Source organism: Carassius auratus, chromosome 44 (assembly GCF_003368295.1).
Source record: "Carassius auratus strain Wakin chromosome 44, ASM336829v1, whole genome shotgun sequence".
NCBI classification, from domain to species: domain Eukaryota; kingdom Metazoa; phylum Chordata; class Actinopteri; order Cypriniformes; family Cyprinidae; genus Carassius; species Carassius auratus.
The window spans coordinates 1,724,971-1,744,581 of record NC_039286.1 but is presented as its reverse complement, the minus strand read 5'-3'; the positions used below and the strand labels follow the sequence as shown (position 1 = coordinate 1,744,581).

The 19,611-nt window shown below is 38.2% G+C and overlaps 1 protein-coding gene across 7 annotated transcripts in view; it reads left to right on the top strand.

Annotated features, from left to right (window-relative positions):
* LOC113062071 (triple functional domain protein-like) overlaps positions 1–19,611 on the top strand; it is an 88,808-nt gene that overhangs the window by 30,247 nt on the left and 38,950 nt on the right. For all 7 annotated transcript variants that reach the window (XM_026231609.1, XM_026231612.1, XM_026231607.1 and 4 more), the window contains exons 3-8: positions 5,563–5,637; positions 8,008–8,122; positions 10,352–10,544; positions 16,402–16,944; positions 17,566–17,688; positions 18,635–18,826. In XM_026231609.1, coding sequence (XP_026087394.1) covers positions 5,563–5,637; positions 8,008–8,122; positions 10,352–10,544; positions 16,402–16,944; positions 17,566–17,688; positions 18,635–18,826 — 1,241 coding nt within the window. The remainder of the gene's footprint in view (positions 1–5,562; positions 5,638–8,007; positions 8,123–10,351; positions 10,545–16,401; positions 16,945–17,565; positions 17,689–18,634; positions 18,827–19,611) is intronic.

Genomic DNA, 19,611 nt, shown 5'->3' with positions numbered 1-19,611 from the left:
ATTGTCACATACAAAAGCAAAGTATACTTTGAGTTAAACTGTAAAATAATATTACAATTTGAAAATATTTAATAAGTGTTATTATACTCTGCTGTTCAGTCTGAGTGAAGGTGTGTGTGTCTCAGTCTGCGGCATGGCATTTTCTCTTATACCAGTCTGCTGTGCTTCACTGTCCTGGGGAACAGAGGCGGGAAGTGCTCCTCACTCTTGATCGCATTACAGTTGGAAAAACAGGTTGTGTGTTCACGCTAACAGAATCTCTCTTTATGCATCACTCACAGTATTGACTGTAATGCAGCAGGCTGAATTGACCTTTTCATTCAGTTTGTCAACTGTAAGTACACTTCAGTCCTGCACGGTTCATGTTACCCTGTTTGGTAACATGCTTCATGACGTAAACCGTGTCAACATGATTGGCCAAATGAGAAGAGCTTGAGCTCTGTGAGCTGTGGATGTACATGAAAAATTAAAATACATTTAAGATGCATATAATATGAGATCCCATAAAATCAGAATTGGAGTTTGGTGGCTTTTAGTTCTGTTTTATTCATTTCAAAGCCGCCTGCCTGATGTTGTGCTCCTAGAACTAGACACAATTTGTTAACAGGTGTACATACATGTTTAAAATATACAGTCTTTCTCGTCCATTAAAATGTACCCTAAAACGTTGTCCAATCAGATGCTCTTTAAAAACATATACCTCCTACTTCTGATGAGCAATGCCAAGTTAATCATGGTTTCAGACTGATAATTAAACTAAACATTAAAAAACTGCATGTCTTCCGATTGAGCAGTAGACGTTTTGTTTTTCAGGTGTAGTCATTTTATTTTTATGAATTTTTTTTTTTTACCCCTAGTGTACCTTGGTCCTCTGCCTTTGAATCCCTGACATTCCCAGTGCTCCACCGGTGGTCTGTATGTAATATATTCACCAGCTCAAGTGTTGAGGTGGTGAATGGGTCAGGTCACGTGGGTCATCTTCTTGATATCTCGATCCTCTGGAGCACCTTAGGTTAATGGGCTAATTGCTTCGATTCAGATGCCAGCTAGACCCCAATAAGAAGCCAAGTCGACGGAAATGATTTGATCTGACCCAACTCTTGTGAGGTTACAGACTACAGGATTGAAAATGTAAAACCTTTTCGGATTCCTATATATGTCTGCCTTAAACATGACTGCATACATGCAGTTCCTATAGTTTGTGCTTTAAGGTTAACATCAAGCAAAACTATTAAATGATTTAATAGCTACCTTCATTTTTTTGTTCTTTCAGTGATGGATGTTATACACTGCAACAGGCTCAAATGGATTATTACCGAACGAATAGAAGCAAAATAATTTAACATCGGCTCAGTCCACTACAGCCGGAGATTCATTTGTCTTCTGTTCATTCAGCAGGACCAGTCGGAAATGAACGAATGAGTGGACTCATTAGTTGTGTGAGGCTGGTGTGGGACGGGGTGTGTTTGGGGGGGGGGGGGTCATTAATGTGCTCAGTAATGTGGCCGGCAGGATGAGTGATGCGATTAGCGGCTGCTACACACACGGGCACATACTCGTTTAACCTTTGACCCTTGTTTGCTTCAGTTTGAACGACAGTGAGGAAGTGTGATGGAGGAGGGGATATTTGAGAGCAGTCTGCACCCTCGTATGCTTGTATTTAATACATTCATGTATTTGTTCATAATTTAACTTGTAGTTATGAATGTACAATAGCACATTGCTGTGTATTGTTAATGAGTAATACATATATCTTGACAGGATATATATTTAGCTGATGTTTGGGTGAATTTCACTAATATATAAACATTTCAATCGAGAGTTAAAATAAATAATTATTAGGGTTGTAAGTAATTGTATTTTGAGATAAAGCTATTTTAGGGCAATTTTAGCATTTTGACATTTTCATGCAATCGGGCACATTTGAACGAAATTATCATTGTCATAATCGGCAATATAAGTTTATTATCATTGTAATTATCACTATAATCATTTAGAATTATTGTATATTAATTTATGCTTTAATGTTTGGGGTTGAGTTGTGTGTGTGTGTGTGTGTGTGTTTGGTCAAAAATACAATAAAAACTGTAATATAGCGAAATAATGGTACAATTTAAAATAACCGTTTTCTGTATAAAAAGCAGTAAAATAAGTACCTTGATAAGTATCTTGATGTTTAAATACTTTACATTACAAGCCATATAAGAGTGTCTTTCTTGGTCTTTCTTTCTCTTTCTTGTTAAAAAAAACCCAATCTCTTCTCATCCTCAATCCTTTCTTCCCTCTACATCCGTTACATCTCTCTTGTTCTCATCTCATCACTGTAGTGTTGATCCGTGTGGCCGCTCTGCTGCCATCTACCAGAAATCTGCTGCTGTGCTGTGTTTAGATGAAGAGAAAACTGTTGCCAGTAAATGTGAAGCGATGGCGGTTTCAGATCGTCTGAAGTTGCTGTTGTTATCTTAGGTCATTACTACTTCAGTATGGGGAAGATCAGGAACATATTACCTGGAAACAGTGAGGCTATGTTTTCAGACATGTTTTGCTCTCTGTTCTCTTCTGATACCTGATAAGCCCTGGAGAATAATCATCTGTGAGAGAGAGAAAGAAGGTTAGGCTTGGAGGAACCTGCTGATGCTCTGATACAGATTGATTCCATGGCTGTGTACATTCTTTCTACCTTTTAATCATTTGTTTTGAGTGACCTTAAAACTCACCCACGATTCACCTTCCTGTCACTAAAGAGCAGTCCATTGGTACCACAGTGTCCTTTTGAAGTGTCCCTTCTGCTCATGTTATTTATTCCCCCGATTCCTTAGTTCTTTTTCCACAGACTGTGAATTCCCAACCACATTAAGAGCTCTTCCAGCTCTGGGAGAAGAATAGCTGTCTGATTTTCTCCAAGCGTAATGTCTCTATTTGTTGAAGTGGTTTGTTGTATTTCTGTGGTTTGGATGCTGAAATGATAGGTTTTAAACGTTAGTGAAATATCCAGAGCTTGAAGGACAGTGGCACGGCTGTGAAATGAGACTCATTTTGGTGAGACGTTGGGAACGGTGATTGTCATCTGATGGACGAAGCACTTCAGATGCGAGATGGAGGTCAGTTCTTTGTCCTCTGTCATTGGTGAGGAAATGAGTAGATTAATGTAAAATCTTTATGCGATAATTGAAATTGTATGCCTTGCAGAAACCCCAATTTAAACCTAGAATGATTAGTTTTGTGCAGGTTGTAACCTTGTGTGTGTTATAAGATAGATATATATTAAGATATAGTTTAATCTAGAAGCTGAGATTTTTCAAATGAGGACACTCTGTTATTATTATTGTTAAATATACATTTTATTCTTAATATAAAAAATATATAGGATTTTAGAATGTGGGTTATAAATAAATGTATAATAAAAGTATAACATGTTTTCATTTAGCATGTTGTGTGTGTGTGTGTGTGTGTGTGTATTTTGTTTCTATGGACTACAAGGGAAGCGCATCTGTGTTTTCAGATGACTTCTGTCATTGGAGTCATATTGTGAACAGTTATTAAATGATTTCTCTCCTGTTTGACTGCAGTGGAGCTCACTTACACACACACACACACACACACACCATTACATCATCCAGCTGCAGAAGTGAGAACCTCATTTGCCCTACCACACTGCGACCCGTCTCTCTCAGACCCTGAGGGAAGAGTGTGGGCTCTCTTCCTCTCACACTAATGCATGCAAACAGATACCCAGATACGGAAGAGAACTTAAACCCTGGTCTTCCCAGTTGCTCAGCGGGGTTTAGAGAAAACCGCGCTGTTACTGAAACTCATCCCTTCTGACCGGTAGCACTGGCAGTTATTCTCCCAGCCTCCACATTTAACCATTACTGATAATTCTGTTTGGTTATCTTAACTGTTCTGTCCTGGAGAAAACTGCTCACAATTGCCTTGTCCTGTCTATTTTTCCACAGTATATTGCAAATTTTCCTATTGCAGTTGTTTTATTCCTGCAGTATTTAAAAAATAATAATAATATTTATTTAAATATAATTTTTAAAATAGGAATAAAATTCAATATTATATTATCATATAAATGTTTCCCTTTTTTGCATTATTTTGTTTAAACATTATTTTGTATGTTATGACTCTTATATGTAATTAATTAACTTATATGTAAATTATAAATGCTAACAAATTACTTATAAATTATTTATATATATATAAACATTGTGACAAATGTAAATATTAATTGTGATATAATATTACAACATAATGTTCATCTCTAACTCTATATAATCCCATATTACTACAAAAGAGGTTTAGGAGAACGTCTGTGCTGCTCTTTTCCATAAAATAAAAGTGGTTTGGGACTAGTGATTTTAAATGCATCATTAAAGTGGTCCACACAATTTATGCTTTGTATTCTAATACTTTTGAAGCCATTTGATAGATTTGTTAGTAACAGGTTTAAAAAAAATAAAAAATTGTTAATTGAAAACTTTTCTTAAATGTGAGCAGCTTGGACATTCTGCTGTAAATAACTAAATAAAGGTTTCAAAAGACATAAGATTGAATAATATGACATCTTATACATTTTTGGATGAGATATTCCTGTAATAATCTGCAGGAGCTTCCATATTTTCATTAGATCACATGGTCTGAAAAAACAAAGCTTCCAGAGGGATGTATGGAGAGGAAAAAAAAGAGAAGGGGAGGTGAAGAGGCAGAGTCACATAGAGAAAGGTGTTCATTTGTACAGCGAGTGGCGCTGAGACACCACAGGGAAGCATTGCAGGAAAATGGATAAATGACATCATCTCTATCTCTCAGCTGTGTGTGTCCGTGTAGGAGGGATCGGCTCCATCAACCATAGTTCATGCTTAATTAGCACCACTGGGATGCGTGGAATTAAAGACAGCGTGTCTCAGCTCAAGCATCCATGTCCGTAATGCTTTACTAGCAAGAAGTGTACCATACCTGAGGTTTCCAGCATTTGTCTTGCTCTGAAATGGATACTCGTAGAACACAAACTAATACCATATTTTCTATTTACCATATTTCTCCTGTATTTACACGATTTCCTTCAGTTACCCCAGGCAAGAAATGAGAGGGGAAAGGGTAAATTATGTAATCCAAGCTAAGTTATGTTTTCGAGATTGTGAGTCTAGGCGCTCCGAGAGACCAAAGTCAGTCTGGCTTTGCATGACTAACTCGCCAAACCTAGTCAACTAAAACCTGTGAATCATAAAAACAAGCGAACAGAAGTGATGCTTCATCCAGGTTGCTGCTGATCTCATACAAAGCGCTTGAACGAGGTCCAGTGCTCGAGGCTATATCTGCTCATGCCAAGAACAGAAGAACAAATGATGATGTTTCTGGACTGTCTTTACCTTCACTTAAATACATCTGAAAAGGAGAATGTGAACTTGATATTCATGGGACTTAAATGAATCGGCTGCAAACTCAAATTTCCCATTTGAGCACTTGAGCTCCCAGTATGCTGACCGCTAGACCGCAGCTCTGATGATCATATGCTTGCATGGACTCTAACTTCTGTTCTGTTGTTTTGTTCTTCAGGATTTCGCAGAAATGAAGAGATGAAGGCGATGGAAGTTTTGCCCATTCTAAAAGAAAAAGTGGCCTTCTTGTCAGGTGGGTTGTCCATTTGATTGTCTAGTATCATATCATATCATATCATATCATACTTTCTCAGATGGAAGTACTGTACATATGGTCAAAAGTTTGTAATGTTATGTGGTTTTGTCATTTGTTTTTAATACTTCTATTAAGCTTAATTTATTAATATTTTAGTTTGATAAATATTAGTCCTTCAATTTTATTAATTATTTTATTTCAGTTAGTTGCCAAAGCAACATTTATAATTTTAGTTTTTGTTAAGGTCAAGTTCTAAGTTATTATTTCAAATTATAACAACCCTTTATCACAAGACCATGTCCTTTTGACCCAAAATAACACTTACTGAATATTACTGTAACTTCCTAAAATATTTTTAGTTGGTGTGTCATCGTGGCCTGACAGAGACCATAAATTGACTTCGACTGAAAAGTCTCCTGAGCTTCTGTTTGGCTCTTTTCGTCGTAAGACTAACAGACCAGCACTTAAATGACTCAGAAACATAGGTTGTGTCTCCATTGGGATGAGTAACCATCACACACACGTCCCAAGATACAAGCAGCACAATCAACAGACATGAGATTGTGCTTAAAGCTGAAGAACTGAACCTGCAGAGAGCCCTAAAGTGTATTTATATTCCTGAACATCAGAGAGTAAGAAGGATTATCCTAATACAAACACACTCTGTTAGAGAGTTTCGGCACATTCGCTGGAGAAAATCCTCATGGATATCCCAGCCGCTCAGTGAGTTTGTTGTGCTGAAGTTGAAGCATTTTGACTTGAGATCACAACCTGGAGCCATGAGCGGAGCAGTGGGAGCAACACATTGATCACTTATTTCTCAATGCTAATGAACTTAGGTGTATCACTGTGACCTGGGTGATTCAAGGAATTGTTACTGGTAAAAGCATTGGATGAAGTTGAATTGTTATGTATGTAATGTCTACATTGTCTTTACTGTTGGTCCACAGTTGTTGTAAGAGTTACGATCCAATAATAAACAGTAAAGATAATGTAGATCTCCACAAATACATCAGAATACAATTTTAACCACTGCTTGTACCAATAAAAGTTCCTTGGATCTCCCAAGTCTTTGTCATTCACCAAATCTGAGTTCATTAGCGTTGAGCAATGACAAATGAGCACAGTCGCTTGAGAAATTAAGCCGGGCAGCACATTTATTTTATTGCGCACAACTTTCATAGTCCTCACAAGTGGTGTTTGATCAGCTTCAAAGGGCTAGTTCACACACACACACAAAAAATAAATTCTGTCATCATTTACTAACCTGTATGACTTTTTTCTTCTGTGGAACATAAAATCATTTTTGAAGATGATTTTTATTTTTTTATCCCTGCAATGAAAGTCAGTGGGGTTCAAAGTTGTTTGGACCTTGTTGATTTTCAATGTTTGGTCAAAATCTATTAAAAATATTTTATCCTGTTTTCCACAGATGAAATAAAAAACATAAATTTGAAATGATGTGAGTAAATGCAGGCAGTTTAATTAATTAAATTAATAACTGATTAGAAAAACAAACCTAGGTAAGCTAGTCAGCCTCACTAGTCTGCGGGTTGATCATGGCTGACTGCTAACCCACTGATCCCGACTCATTTGGATAAAACTAAATTGTACGTAAATGTAAAGATTTCTGAACTTAAATGTATATTTATTCAGTCCATTTTTTCCCTTAGCACTTTTACAAACTCAACACAAAAAAGTTCTTTCAGAGAGACTTATTTCAAGGTCTTATTTCACTTGAAAAGTGAACAGCAGCTGAGTCATTCAGAGAGATTTACAGAGCTGGTAAGTTATGATTTCAAATCATGACTCTCAAGGGTTAAATCATCTCACAGTTACAGTTACTGTCATTCAGTATTCTCTGAAGATACTGCGCTGAAGAACATTGACTTGATTTAACGGTGATGAGATTATTTTCGGGAATGAATGATTGCCAAGTGTCAACAAGCAGGCTTTGAATCTGACTCTCCAGTCTCTGCTTTTTACAGCGCCAGTAGTTTTCAGCCAGGGTCTTTTTTTTCTGGACTATAGGCTTTAGTCATTAGATGTAATGTAGAATGAAAACAAGGCTGTGTACAACATATTGAATGAACAGTACTTCCTGCCCTTTTAGATTAGTTTTTGTTTGTGCTATATGCTGTTTTGTATGCCGTCTTCTCTGACTAGAGTCTGATAATGACATAAAACACCAAATTGCCTATGTGACAGGTAAATGTGCACCAAAATACAAAGTGTGATTTGATGCAAAGCCTTTGATGTTGGGATTATGGGATGTAAGAAGCATTTTCATAAAGAAAAGCCTATTTGTTTTTCAGCCTGCTGATTTAATGTTTTTGTATTTTCCTTTCTGCAATGTTATTTCTCCAGGGGGCAGGGACAAGCGTGGCGGTCCAGTTTTAACATTCCCATCACGAACCAACCATGACCGAATACGACACGAGGATCTCCGCAGACTCATCGCCTACCTCGCCGGCATCCCTAGGTATTGACACACTTACTCAGCTAAAACGAGCTCTGCCCTCCGGGATCATATGAATGCCTTCAGTATGGCTTAAAAAAACATCCCAGAATACACCTGCTGGGCATTTGTTGACTGCGTTTCCTTCACTATCCGTTCAGACACATTTCCTTGAAAAGAACAGAATCAACTCGATTAGATCCGGTGAATTGTGCCAACTGTCCTGCTGCTTCCTGACATGTTTTTTCTTTTCCTCATAGTCGGGGAATTTGATCTGTGATTGACCTGTGAACTAGGGATGCTGTGTCTCTTCATATGTGATGTTTTTTTGTGCTTATAAAAAATTGAACTAGGCAGACCAAGTCTGCATATCAGTGCTCTATAAACATGTTTGTTTACGGAGCTTTCAACATTTATTAGTCAGAGTATGAGAATGGTAACTCTGGTACAGTGCAGCTACAGAGAGCAGAGCACACTGGGACCTTAATGGTTTCTTCAAGTGCTGGCACTTGTATTCATTGGGTTGATTTTTATTAATTTTATTTATTTTATATATAAGAAGTTTTTTTGTTAAATGAGGGTCACACTAAAACATTTGATAATTCCTTCATTTATTTTTGATAAATGCCTTGTACCTGTCAATTTTATTGTTTCACTCTTTTCCCAGAGCCAGATTGGAAATTAGAAAAAGCATACCTATCATATTAAAATATACCCTTTAAAAAAAAAGTTATATCCCCAAGTCAATATAAACATTTAAATATTTATTGTGTGAAAAACAATATTTATGATTTTGTGATCATTTCCACCATGATTAACAATTTTGTACCTAATATATATATATATATTAAAGATAGTGAACATTAAAGCTTTAGAAGATTTAGTGTACTTTGTTACCGAGCAGACATCCGTGGATCAGTGTTAAGTATTATTTATATACTATTGCAGTGTTTCGTAATATATTAGTTAGCTTTAATTTTATATATATATATATTTGTATTTTTTAGTTATTTTATGTAGATTTGTCATTTTAGTTTTTTTCTTATTTCTATTTAGCTTGAGTTTAGTTTTAGTAATTGTAGTACTTTAACTTATTTTTACATTTTATTTAAATTAGTTGCCAGTGCATTATTTCTCATTTTCATTTAAGTTTTTCCATCTAAGTTTAAATTATATTTGATTTCAGCTTTATTTCAATAAAAAGATATATTTTTTTTTCTTAACAATAGTTTTAGCCATTTATACTGCAATGAATTTAGTCGCTCAATACTTTTAACTGGTGGGAGGGGGATAGAAACCGAGATTTAGAGGGGGCACAATGGGAAGAGTGGTTGGTGGGAAAGGCAGCGTGGGCACCATCAAAAACCTGCCGCAGTTCAGCCACTGCCAACAGCTCTTCCTCCTCCTCATCATCCTCGCTCACAAACTCTGTCCCCTGCACCCACACAGTCACACCAGAGAAAGCAAAAGAGTGATTACTGTTACAAAGCAAATCCCCTGGAGATAAAAAAGAGAGACACACAGAAAGATGGGAAGTGATGTATCATGATAAAGAGGGAGAGAGAGAGAGAGAGAGAGAGAGAAGGAGCAGTCATCTTTAGAGATGGAGAGCGGGCGAGTGTGCAGTGAAAAAAATGGTAGGGCGAGCAAACCAGTGATCAAGAGAGGGAGGGAGAAAGAGAGAGAGAGAGAGAGAGGAAAACAGTGTCGCAGTCGCACACGGCTGTGTGCGCGTCTGCAGCTCCTCATTACCAACAGCTCCTCGATTAGACACTTTCTGATGTGAATTCGGCCAGGCAGATGTTTGACTAACAGCTGCGTGAGACACGCTCTGGATTTCAGAGTAATGGACTGATGCGGTCAGCAGTGCAGGTGGTGTCACAGAGCTTTTAAGACCGCTAGAACCCTGACAGATTGAGTACTGAAGGCCTGTCTGAAAGCAGGTTTTGCGCTCATTTGATAAATATTTTGCAGCTGTGCTTAATGGGTAAGCTCTGTCATGCATCTCTCTCTCCATGTATGTGCCTCCTGTTGTATGTGCATTGATGTATTTATTTATTTATTTATTTATTTATTTTTGATAAGGGAAATCATTTTCCCCCCTTTATGTTCAGTTCCTCCAGTTGCATTCGTGCAGCAGTTGCGTTTGTTTCTTTAACTAGGAGGATGCACCATAGATTATGTAACTCAAAGAGGATCAAAGCTCATATTTTGTTCTCTCTCCTCTCTTTTTTTTTTCCCCCCGTCATCCAGCGAGGACGTGTGCAAACATGGCTTCACGGTCATCGTGGACATGCGTGGCTCAAAATGGGATTCCATCAAGCCTCTGCTGAAGATCCTGCAGGAATCGTTTCCCTGCTGCATCCACGTCGCCCTCATCATCAAACCAGACAACTTCTGGCAAAAACAGAGGACCAACTTTGGCAGCTCCAAGTTTGAGTTTGAGGTATGGTCATCATTCAGTCTCTTACTTGTCAGGCTGTGTTGAGAGGCGTAGCTGGAGGTGGATGTTGTTGCTGTTAGAGCTCACTGTCCATCACTGCATTTTCACATTTTGAGAAACGTGTTGTTGTTGTTTTTTCTTTTGCTTTAATATACTATGATTAGTGTTGTTGTTTTTAACCTGGAAGATGAATATGAGCAGTGCTGCTTTTGGGATGTGGTCATGATTTTAATTTTGAAAGAGTTTAAGGCATTTCAGTGTTTGCAGATTAGTAATATTGTAGATAATTCCTGCAATCCTCTGAAATACCAGGTGAAATGGCTTCTCTGCTGCATTTTTTCATCTTATTAATTTATAATCTGTGGGTTTGTCTGTGATAACGGATCTGTGTTGGTGTGAGCGTGTGAAGGCAGCTCTGGTCATGTGGGAGTGTGTGGGTGTTGATGTTCTGTCGGTGTGTGTGTGTGTGTGTGGGTTGACTAGATGAATGTAAATGTGGATGCAGCAGAAATGCTTTTACAGCGTATTTCTCTGCATTTGTTCTATATTGAGCTGGCTCGATAGCATATTGGTGCAGCTTTGTTTTCACTCACAGATCCGTGGAAAGCTTTGTTTTTTTTGAGTGCAGTGGATTTTGTTTTTATTGGAGTAGAAGCTTTTGTGTGTTTGTTTATGTGTGCATGCATTCAGTTTGACAGTGAAAGAGCACATGTGGAAAACAATTGATGGCTTATGTTTCCTATGGCAAATTTCCTATGCAAGAGAATAATGTTTTAGATCCAAAGATAATTAGTTTCTCAAACCACCATGAATAAAACATGATAATGCATATATTTGATAAAGACCAGTCAGGATTTGGTATGTTACATGGACCACCTAATTCTGACATGCCATTAGGTGGTATGTCAGAATTACAGTGTAAAAAAAACAAAACACGTGAGATTCTGCTCTGAGCTTCACGTCACGTCTTTGGACTCAGAATTTGTTTCTATGGCAACGTTCATAACTCCAAAAAGATCAATGTGCGGCTGTGATGTGAATAACAGTAGATTCTTCACTACATCAGTTTTCTCATGTGAAATATTGAAGAAAAATAAAGGGCACCAGGTAACAGTGTCTGTAACAGTGTTTTTGTAACAGAAATAAGAAGAGTTAGCCAAGTAAATAGCTTTTAGGGTTTTACATGACTCCACAGCAGTCAGATGGGAGAAGTCAGAGCTTTCCAGTAAAGGAAAGTAGAATATTTTTGACATTTATATGAATTCAAAAAGCCCTGTTCCCTGTTCTCCATTTTATTTCTGCCGGAGAGAATGTTTGTATGTACACTTCATTATTTAATGAACAAGCTCTGCTATCTTCACTCGTACTGGTAGCCACCACTCGCCACATCACATTTGCATAAAGGTAAACTTTTCTCAGCAATCATTTTTAAATGTTATTATTATTGCATGAAAAACTGCAATAAAAGTGGGGTTGGCTCAGTGGATAAGACACATGCCTTTGGTGTGAGAGACCCGGGTTCGAATCCACTGTGAGACACCAATGTGTCCCTGAGCAAGACACAAGACACAAGACACAGTCGCTTTGGATAAAAGCATCAGCTAAATGAATAAATGTAAATAAATCTAAATGGAAATATTTTTTTAAGAATTACAATTAAATGACAAAACCACAGTTACAATTCAAATTAAAGCTGCAAGCAGCATTTTACCGGGGTTCAAGCAAATTAAGGCCTCTGAGGTGGTCAGAGCCAACCTGGATGCATGAATGACATTTAAACACATCCAAAATGGAGAACAGGCTAACAGACAGACACACACACTGAAAGTAAATGATTAGACTAATATATGTATACTCTATAAGCATATGCACACACACACACACACACATTTTGTTGCAGATATAGGTATTTGAAATAAGTGATAGGTGACAGTAAACTTAGTCTTCTCTTTTTTAGAGTTTAGATGTCATTTTCAGGTTAAACTTTAATCATAATGTGGCAAAATTGTTAAAACTGATACATCTGTATGAACAAAATGGAAAACATCAATTCAATGAGATTTAAAATGTTATAACAGTTAATTTATTAATGTTGTGGCATGAATTCATAAAAACAGTACTAGCTGAATGACCCCATTAGTGGTCTTCTGCTGCCATCTAGTGGTTATAAATTGCATTTACTCAAACAACACTGTGTTTTTAAACATAACTGTTATAGTGTTGTTATTTTTCTTTTGCCCAATCTCTCTTAAATGTTGCATGCTTGTTTAGAATGAAATTATGCATTATTTTACACAGTTTTGATAATTTGTGGGCTTTCTGATTGTATTAATAGGCCTTTGTGTGCACTATGAAAAGAACATATTATTGCAATTGTTCAACATGTTTTTGATAATTATTGACCTTCAGAGTCTAGAGAATTGTACTTCAGTGGTTTTATTGATTTTCATCTTAAACTGTATCACAAGTATGCCAAAGTAACTTTTTTAAATAATCTTGAATATTTAATTAACAGCTTTATTGACAACATTGGTCCCAGAGGCAAAGTTGTTCAGAATGAGGAGATCTATCATATGATATGAAGATTTAGTGTTTTTGAGTGAATATATGTGCATTTTCAAACAATTTGAGGCCATTTACCATATAAATCTTGTGTTTTGAGACATTTTCTACTGTTATAGCGCCACCTATGGTCCGATCTTCATGAAACTTTGCATGCTTGTTAAGAGTCACCTATTACATATTTTCACCGAGTTTCATAAAGTTTTGAGTTTTCGTTTAGGTTTTATAGGCTTTGGGGTATGTTTGGCCACACCCCTTTTCTAAATTACCCCTTTAAAGCTAACCAAAGTACAAAATTCAACATTTTTTTGATAATTATTGATCTAGAGAGTCCACAGAATATTACTGCAGTGGTTTGGTTCCGATCGGGCAAAATACCTAGGACTAGTTCGCAAAAGTAGGTTTTAAACATATTTGTGAATAACAATTGAACGATTTGATTGACAGCAATGGTTCTTGAGGCAAAGTTGTGCATTATGAGGAGATCTATCAAATGATATGCATATTTCGTTGATATGTGAAACACCACGTGATTACAGAGCCATAAAACTCGTTAGCGCCAACTAGTGGCCGATTTCTTTCAAAATTCTTACAGACCTTAAGGTTCATGAGTTGAACGTACCCAGCGAGTTTTGTTCCGATCAACATCCGTTAACCCTTTCAAATAGGTGCTTAAAATTGTTTGGCCAATGGCGACCATGTTTTTTTGAGATATGCAAATGTCCTCATAGGTACTTGTGCCGCTTCAGACCAAGACACTGCATACCAATTTTCAAGTCGATCGAGCCAACGGTTGCCTAGTTATAGCCATTTATGTGTTTTTTCTATCTTATAGCGCCCCCAAGTGGCAGAGATGCGCAATTTTTTTTGTTTGACCAAAGATTGAGCTCATACATATGTGTACCAAGTTTGGTGAAGATATCTCATTCCGTTCAAGAGTTATAAATAAAATAGCATTTGGCTAACGTTAGCATAGACGCTTTTTGGTGTACTGTTTCGCGTAAGAATTGAAATTTCAACTTTTTTTTGATAATTATTGATATTGAGTGTCCAGGGAATATTTCTGAAGTGGTTTGATTCCGATTGGTTAAAAATCCTAAGACTAGTTCGCAAAAGTATGTTTCGGATATAGCTCGATTTTGCGAGAAAACGGTGCGTCGTAGAGCAAAAAATGCAGCTGTGCACTTTTGTTCGGGCTAACCCAAGGATTGCAACGATGCCTTGTTTTTGAGTCTACGGCTAACGGTTTACGATCTGCGGCCAAAAATGTCCAAAATTTTAGTTTTTTGCGCTGTAGCGCCCCCGTTAGGCCGATTGGGCTAAGACTTTGATAAGTTCTCCCCAAAATGAGCTCTACGATCTGTCCAAATTTCAGCTCTCTAGGCCTTACGGTTTGGGCTGCACGTTCAGTTCTAGGGCGGAAGAATAATAATAATAATAAAAATCCTAACAATTACAAGAGGGTTTCAGCACTGCGTGCTTGAACCCCTAATAAAAACGTAAAATATAAAAATAAAAGCTAATTCTAAATATTAATATATATTATAAGAGTATAAATATAATACGAACATAACATTGTATTAGAAAGTCTTGAAGGATGTGAGGTGTTCCTATGATTCTGCTTTTTGGATACTTTGGCCAATCACAGTTCAGCATACCGGTGTCAGTTGCATATCTTCCCTTATTTGGCCTATTTGGCCGCTTTTGTGTGATATTGTGCCTGAATTACAGTGGGAGGATCTAAAGCACTCCCTGCCATCTGGTGGTCCGTGTAAGTCCAAACAAGTGTTGAGCAGAACACATGATGAAATGTTTCTGGTGGGCTGGGTCAAGGAATTTGTCATAGGAACGGCTGCATGCTCTCATCTCGCCCACTGCTCATGACATGCCACATTTCTCATAATCACCGAACAACAAATGAGCAGAAGGCAAAAGAAAGCAAATGCAGTCCATCACTCACATTATCCTCATTGCAGTTAATGGACTAATGGGCAGCGTGCTCATGTTGACGTGTGTCTGTGAAAGGCTGCAGATGCCTGTATGGCAGCAGGACTTGAATTGATGAATAGGTTTAGACTGCATTTAACTTGAATTCACAAGAGAGACCCACACCTCCGCTCTTTCCTCCTATTTCACGGCTTTGATGGAGCCCACTCGTGCACATTAGTTTTGTTTTTTCTGTCCTCCCATCTATTCATCTGTAGAACGAATAACACTATTTTTTTGTCCACTTAGAGCAGACTAACAAAATGTGTTCAAAAATAAATGAATGGAAGAGTGGAACTTTTCCCTCTTAATTTTGTTACCGAGTGAATTGATACACACTTGTGCTCACATCAGTATTATTAGCTAACTCTTAAATATAAAAAATATTGCTGAAATAAAATGTTTAAGCTACCTTCTCCATGTTTATTCTGTTGTTTTCTTTTTCAGTTATCGATGCAAATGCTGAAAACATTAACAGGCTGATGACAGAGCATTTTACAGATTGTTTCTGATCCCTTTTTTCACAAAGGACGGAGTAAACCGTATCGTAGTATTCTCTTACAGAACGTTTTTCTCAGCTGACGGACAATGAAAACATTTACAGCCAATCAGAATCCACTCGACTTTAAAGAGTTTCAGCAATTAATGTGGATGATGATGTAACTACAGCATGTGCTTTTAATAAAACAAAATGTTATTGTGTAATGATGTGGACCAGCATGTAATCTGATTGGTCAAAAAAACGTTAAACATCAGATATGTTCTGATTGGAAGTAGATGATTTGCCACAGTTTCACGTTCAGCATGAATTTGTTGCTAGACACTCAATGCATGCTTGGAGCATCGCGTAAGCCAAAGTTGATTATTTTAACAGTTTTACCAATTTTGTATATGCATATACATTTGTATACAGATTTACATACAACCCGAGGCTGTTTCCTGCTTTGGGTGGTTCAGAGCTGGTTTGTGTTACTGCAGTGCTGGTGGTGATGATATCTCCCTATTTGACGCCCTCAGGCTTCATGCTGGGAGTCTGTCTGTCTCTAGGTAGTTTGGACCTTAGGCAGTCCCAGAGTGCCTGTATGAAATTAGATTTGTGCCCCCGGTTAAAAATATCACTCCCGTCTTGCTGGTCATTAACAGATCCTGAAACGGCTGCATCAATCCACAATAGGAATTAGGGAATTGGAAGTCATATTGTGCATTCTAGTACTGTACATAATTGATTTTCAAATTTCATCCATCTTTTTTCCTCTCTACCCTTGCTGTCCTTTTTCTGTTCCTTCCATTCCTCCATCACGCCCACCTTCAGACCACCATGGTTTCCCTGGAGGGCTTATCGAAGATGGTGGACCCATCCCAGTTGACCCCCGACTTTGAGGGCAGCCTGGACTACAACCATGAAGAGTGGATCGAGATCCGCGTGGCCTTCGAAGACTTCACGGGCAATGCACGGCACCTGCTCGCTCGCCTGGAGGAGATGCAAGAAACGGTCACGCGTAAAGACTTCCCACAGGACTTAGAGGGAGCCCGGCGCATGATAGAGGAGCATGCAGCGCTGAAGAAGAGGGTGATGAAGGCTCCCGTGGAGGAGGTGGACAATGAGGGCCAAAGGCTGCTGCAAAGGATTCAAAGCAGCGAGAGCTACGCTAACAGAACTGTGCCAGTGCCGCCAGGGCAGAGGGAAGGGCAGGGCCAACCCAATGCTGACACCCAGGGCCTGGTGCCCCGTATTTCAGCCCTTCTGGAGAAACTGCACAGCACCAGGCAGAACCTGCACCAGGCATGGCACGTCCGCAAGCTGCAGTTGGATCAGTGTTTCCAACTCAGGCTTTTCGAGCAGGACGCGGAAAAGGTAGGATCCACACATGCTTACCCAAGAAACATAAAGCTGTTACGCTTTGCTTGTTAAGAATTATATATTGTATATTGTCAGGTTTCACTGTGTGTGCATTTTTACTGTATTTATGGAACAATGTTTTCCACCAGAAAAAAAATCTTGACTTTATCTTTCTTTTAGCATTTGAATTTAAATTATCTTAATTTATTAACTATTTATTATTTTGAATACATAATAATTCAAATAATTCAAATTCATTATTTTGAATACAAGTCATCCTGTGGCCCCCTTGGAAGTTTGTTGAGGCTCCCTAGTGGGCCACTGTCCCCCTGATTTGAGAACCACTGCTCTAAATTGAAGCAAACCCTGTGTTTCTCACTAATTCGTCTCAATGTTTTTCATAGCGGGTGGAAGATTTGCATGTTGCTAGGAAACCAGCAGCTATTCTTTGCTCTTGAAAAACGGGTCATTTTTATGATTTTCTATTTATATCCATTTCAGCTGTATTCATTACAATGCACATGCTGAAGCATGCTCCCCAAGGGATATCTTGCATTACAAGCACACACATGCATGCACTTAACCTGCTTCCAGTCAAATGCGTGCCTGATGTGTGTGATTGCTGTCTCTCTGCAGATGTTTGATTGGATCATGCACAACAAAGGGCTGTTTCTGGCTGGATACACTGAGATCGGCAACAACCACCCTCACGCCATGGAGCTGCAGACCCAGCACAACCACTTTGCCATGAACTGCATGGTAAGAAGATTTCAATTGAATTTTCACAAACAAGTACAAAAGTCACTACCTACATCCTGTTTCCTGTAATGCCCCCACAGCATAAAGCTAAGCGCACACATCCATTTCTTTTACTGACTGACTAGACTAGGATTTTTCTTCCATTTAAGCTGTGTAATGCCGTAATGGTTTTCATTTTTTCAATGCAAGAGCGGATTATTTAGTAATGGTGACTCATCATATAATCAGAGATGGAGCATAGAGGATGGTCCACCTAAGTGCTTCCTGTTTGGGTGGCTGCCCACCAGCTGTGGGCCCTGTTGGGGTGTTCTTTAAAAAGCCCCATTACTGTACAGAGAAGTATTGATCACTTCCTGTTTAAAGAGGCAGAAAGTGGGATGTAGGCAATTCTTCAGAAGTTTAATGGTAGCATTAATTTACTTTTTATGTTATAAGCCAATGTACGGTATTTTCCAGAACTATGTGGTTAAAGGGATCATATGATGCTTCTTCAAAATATCATTATTTGGTGTAACAGAATATGTTGACATGCTTAAATGTTCAAAAAACACATTCGTTGTAAAATATTGTACATTATTGTAGGTCCTCTATGCCCCGCCTCTCTTAAACGTGTCGTTTTCTACAAAGTCCCTCCTTCCGACAAGGGCAGTCTGCTCTGATTGGCCAACTGACCCAGTGATTTGTGATTGGCCGAACACCACAAGCACTCATCGGAAACAGTCTGTTCGAAAGCAGTTATTCAAAATGGGATATTGCGAAAGGACATACGTTTGAAATAATGTTGCATTTATAATAAAACTCTGGTTGATACCATGTAGCTGATAATTAGTTTTATGTTATAGACAACTCATTTCTACACTAGCTGTCTGAATAAATGAAAAATAAAACACTAGAAGCTTAATGATCAATCATTTTGTGTTTTTGTATTTTTTTCCGTCTCCCGCAGAATGTTTATGTAAATATAAACCGCATCATGACGGTGGGGAACCGTCTGCTGGAGGCGGGCCACTATGCGTCCCAGCAGATCAAACAGATCTCAGGTCAGCTGGAGCAGGAGTGGAAAGCCTTTGCTGCTGCGCTGGACGAGAGGAGCGCCCTGCTGGAGATGTCTGCGACTTTCCACCAGAAATGCGACCAGGTAAGAGCTAACACTTGCAATATCTTCTCATAATGATAACTGACACCAACAAGGACTCCGCAGAGAAATCACTGTATGTGTGATTTTTCCTAATTACTTCTGGTGCGAGAGAAAAGAGGAATGAATTTCACATGCTGTTAAAAGTGAGTGATTATCAGACTTTGGCTTTGATTTATTTAGAATACCAGATAAAGCATCAGCAAGAAATTCAAAGACCAGTCATAAGACGTAGTGGACTGCCTTCTAAGTTCATGAAACCTCATGAGTGGAAACTCGTAAGGCTTTAAATAGATGACAGCATCACATGCAAACTTGCAAAGCACTCTACACAGAATGGGTAATTGGTTTGAATGGAGTTTGACGGTAGCATGTTGCTAAGCTAACAGCACAATACTCGAATACTCATAAAATGCATAGAGTACATAAATATTGAGTGACGCAATTATAGTAAGCATATTATGTAAGGAAATTTAATAAGAGGTTGTTTTTAATCAATCCTTTTATTTGGATTGTCAATATTCACGGTGTCCTGAAAGTGAAATTACATTCTTTTGAAAATGTGGGAAACGCACGATATTTGAGAGACCGCAGTAAAGAGGACTGGTGAGGCTTTCTTTCCCTGATAAAATATTCCTCTCACACATGCAGTGTTTTCATTGAGATGCTATATCAACAACGATCTCTCTTCCAGAGATTTCTATTCCTTTAAGCATCATCACAACTGCCAATCACAAGGCAGTCTGGTTTCGGCTGTCCTCATGCATGAGATTCTGTTTGAGGAAGTT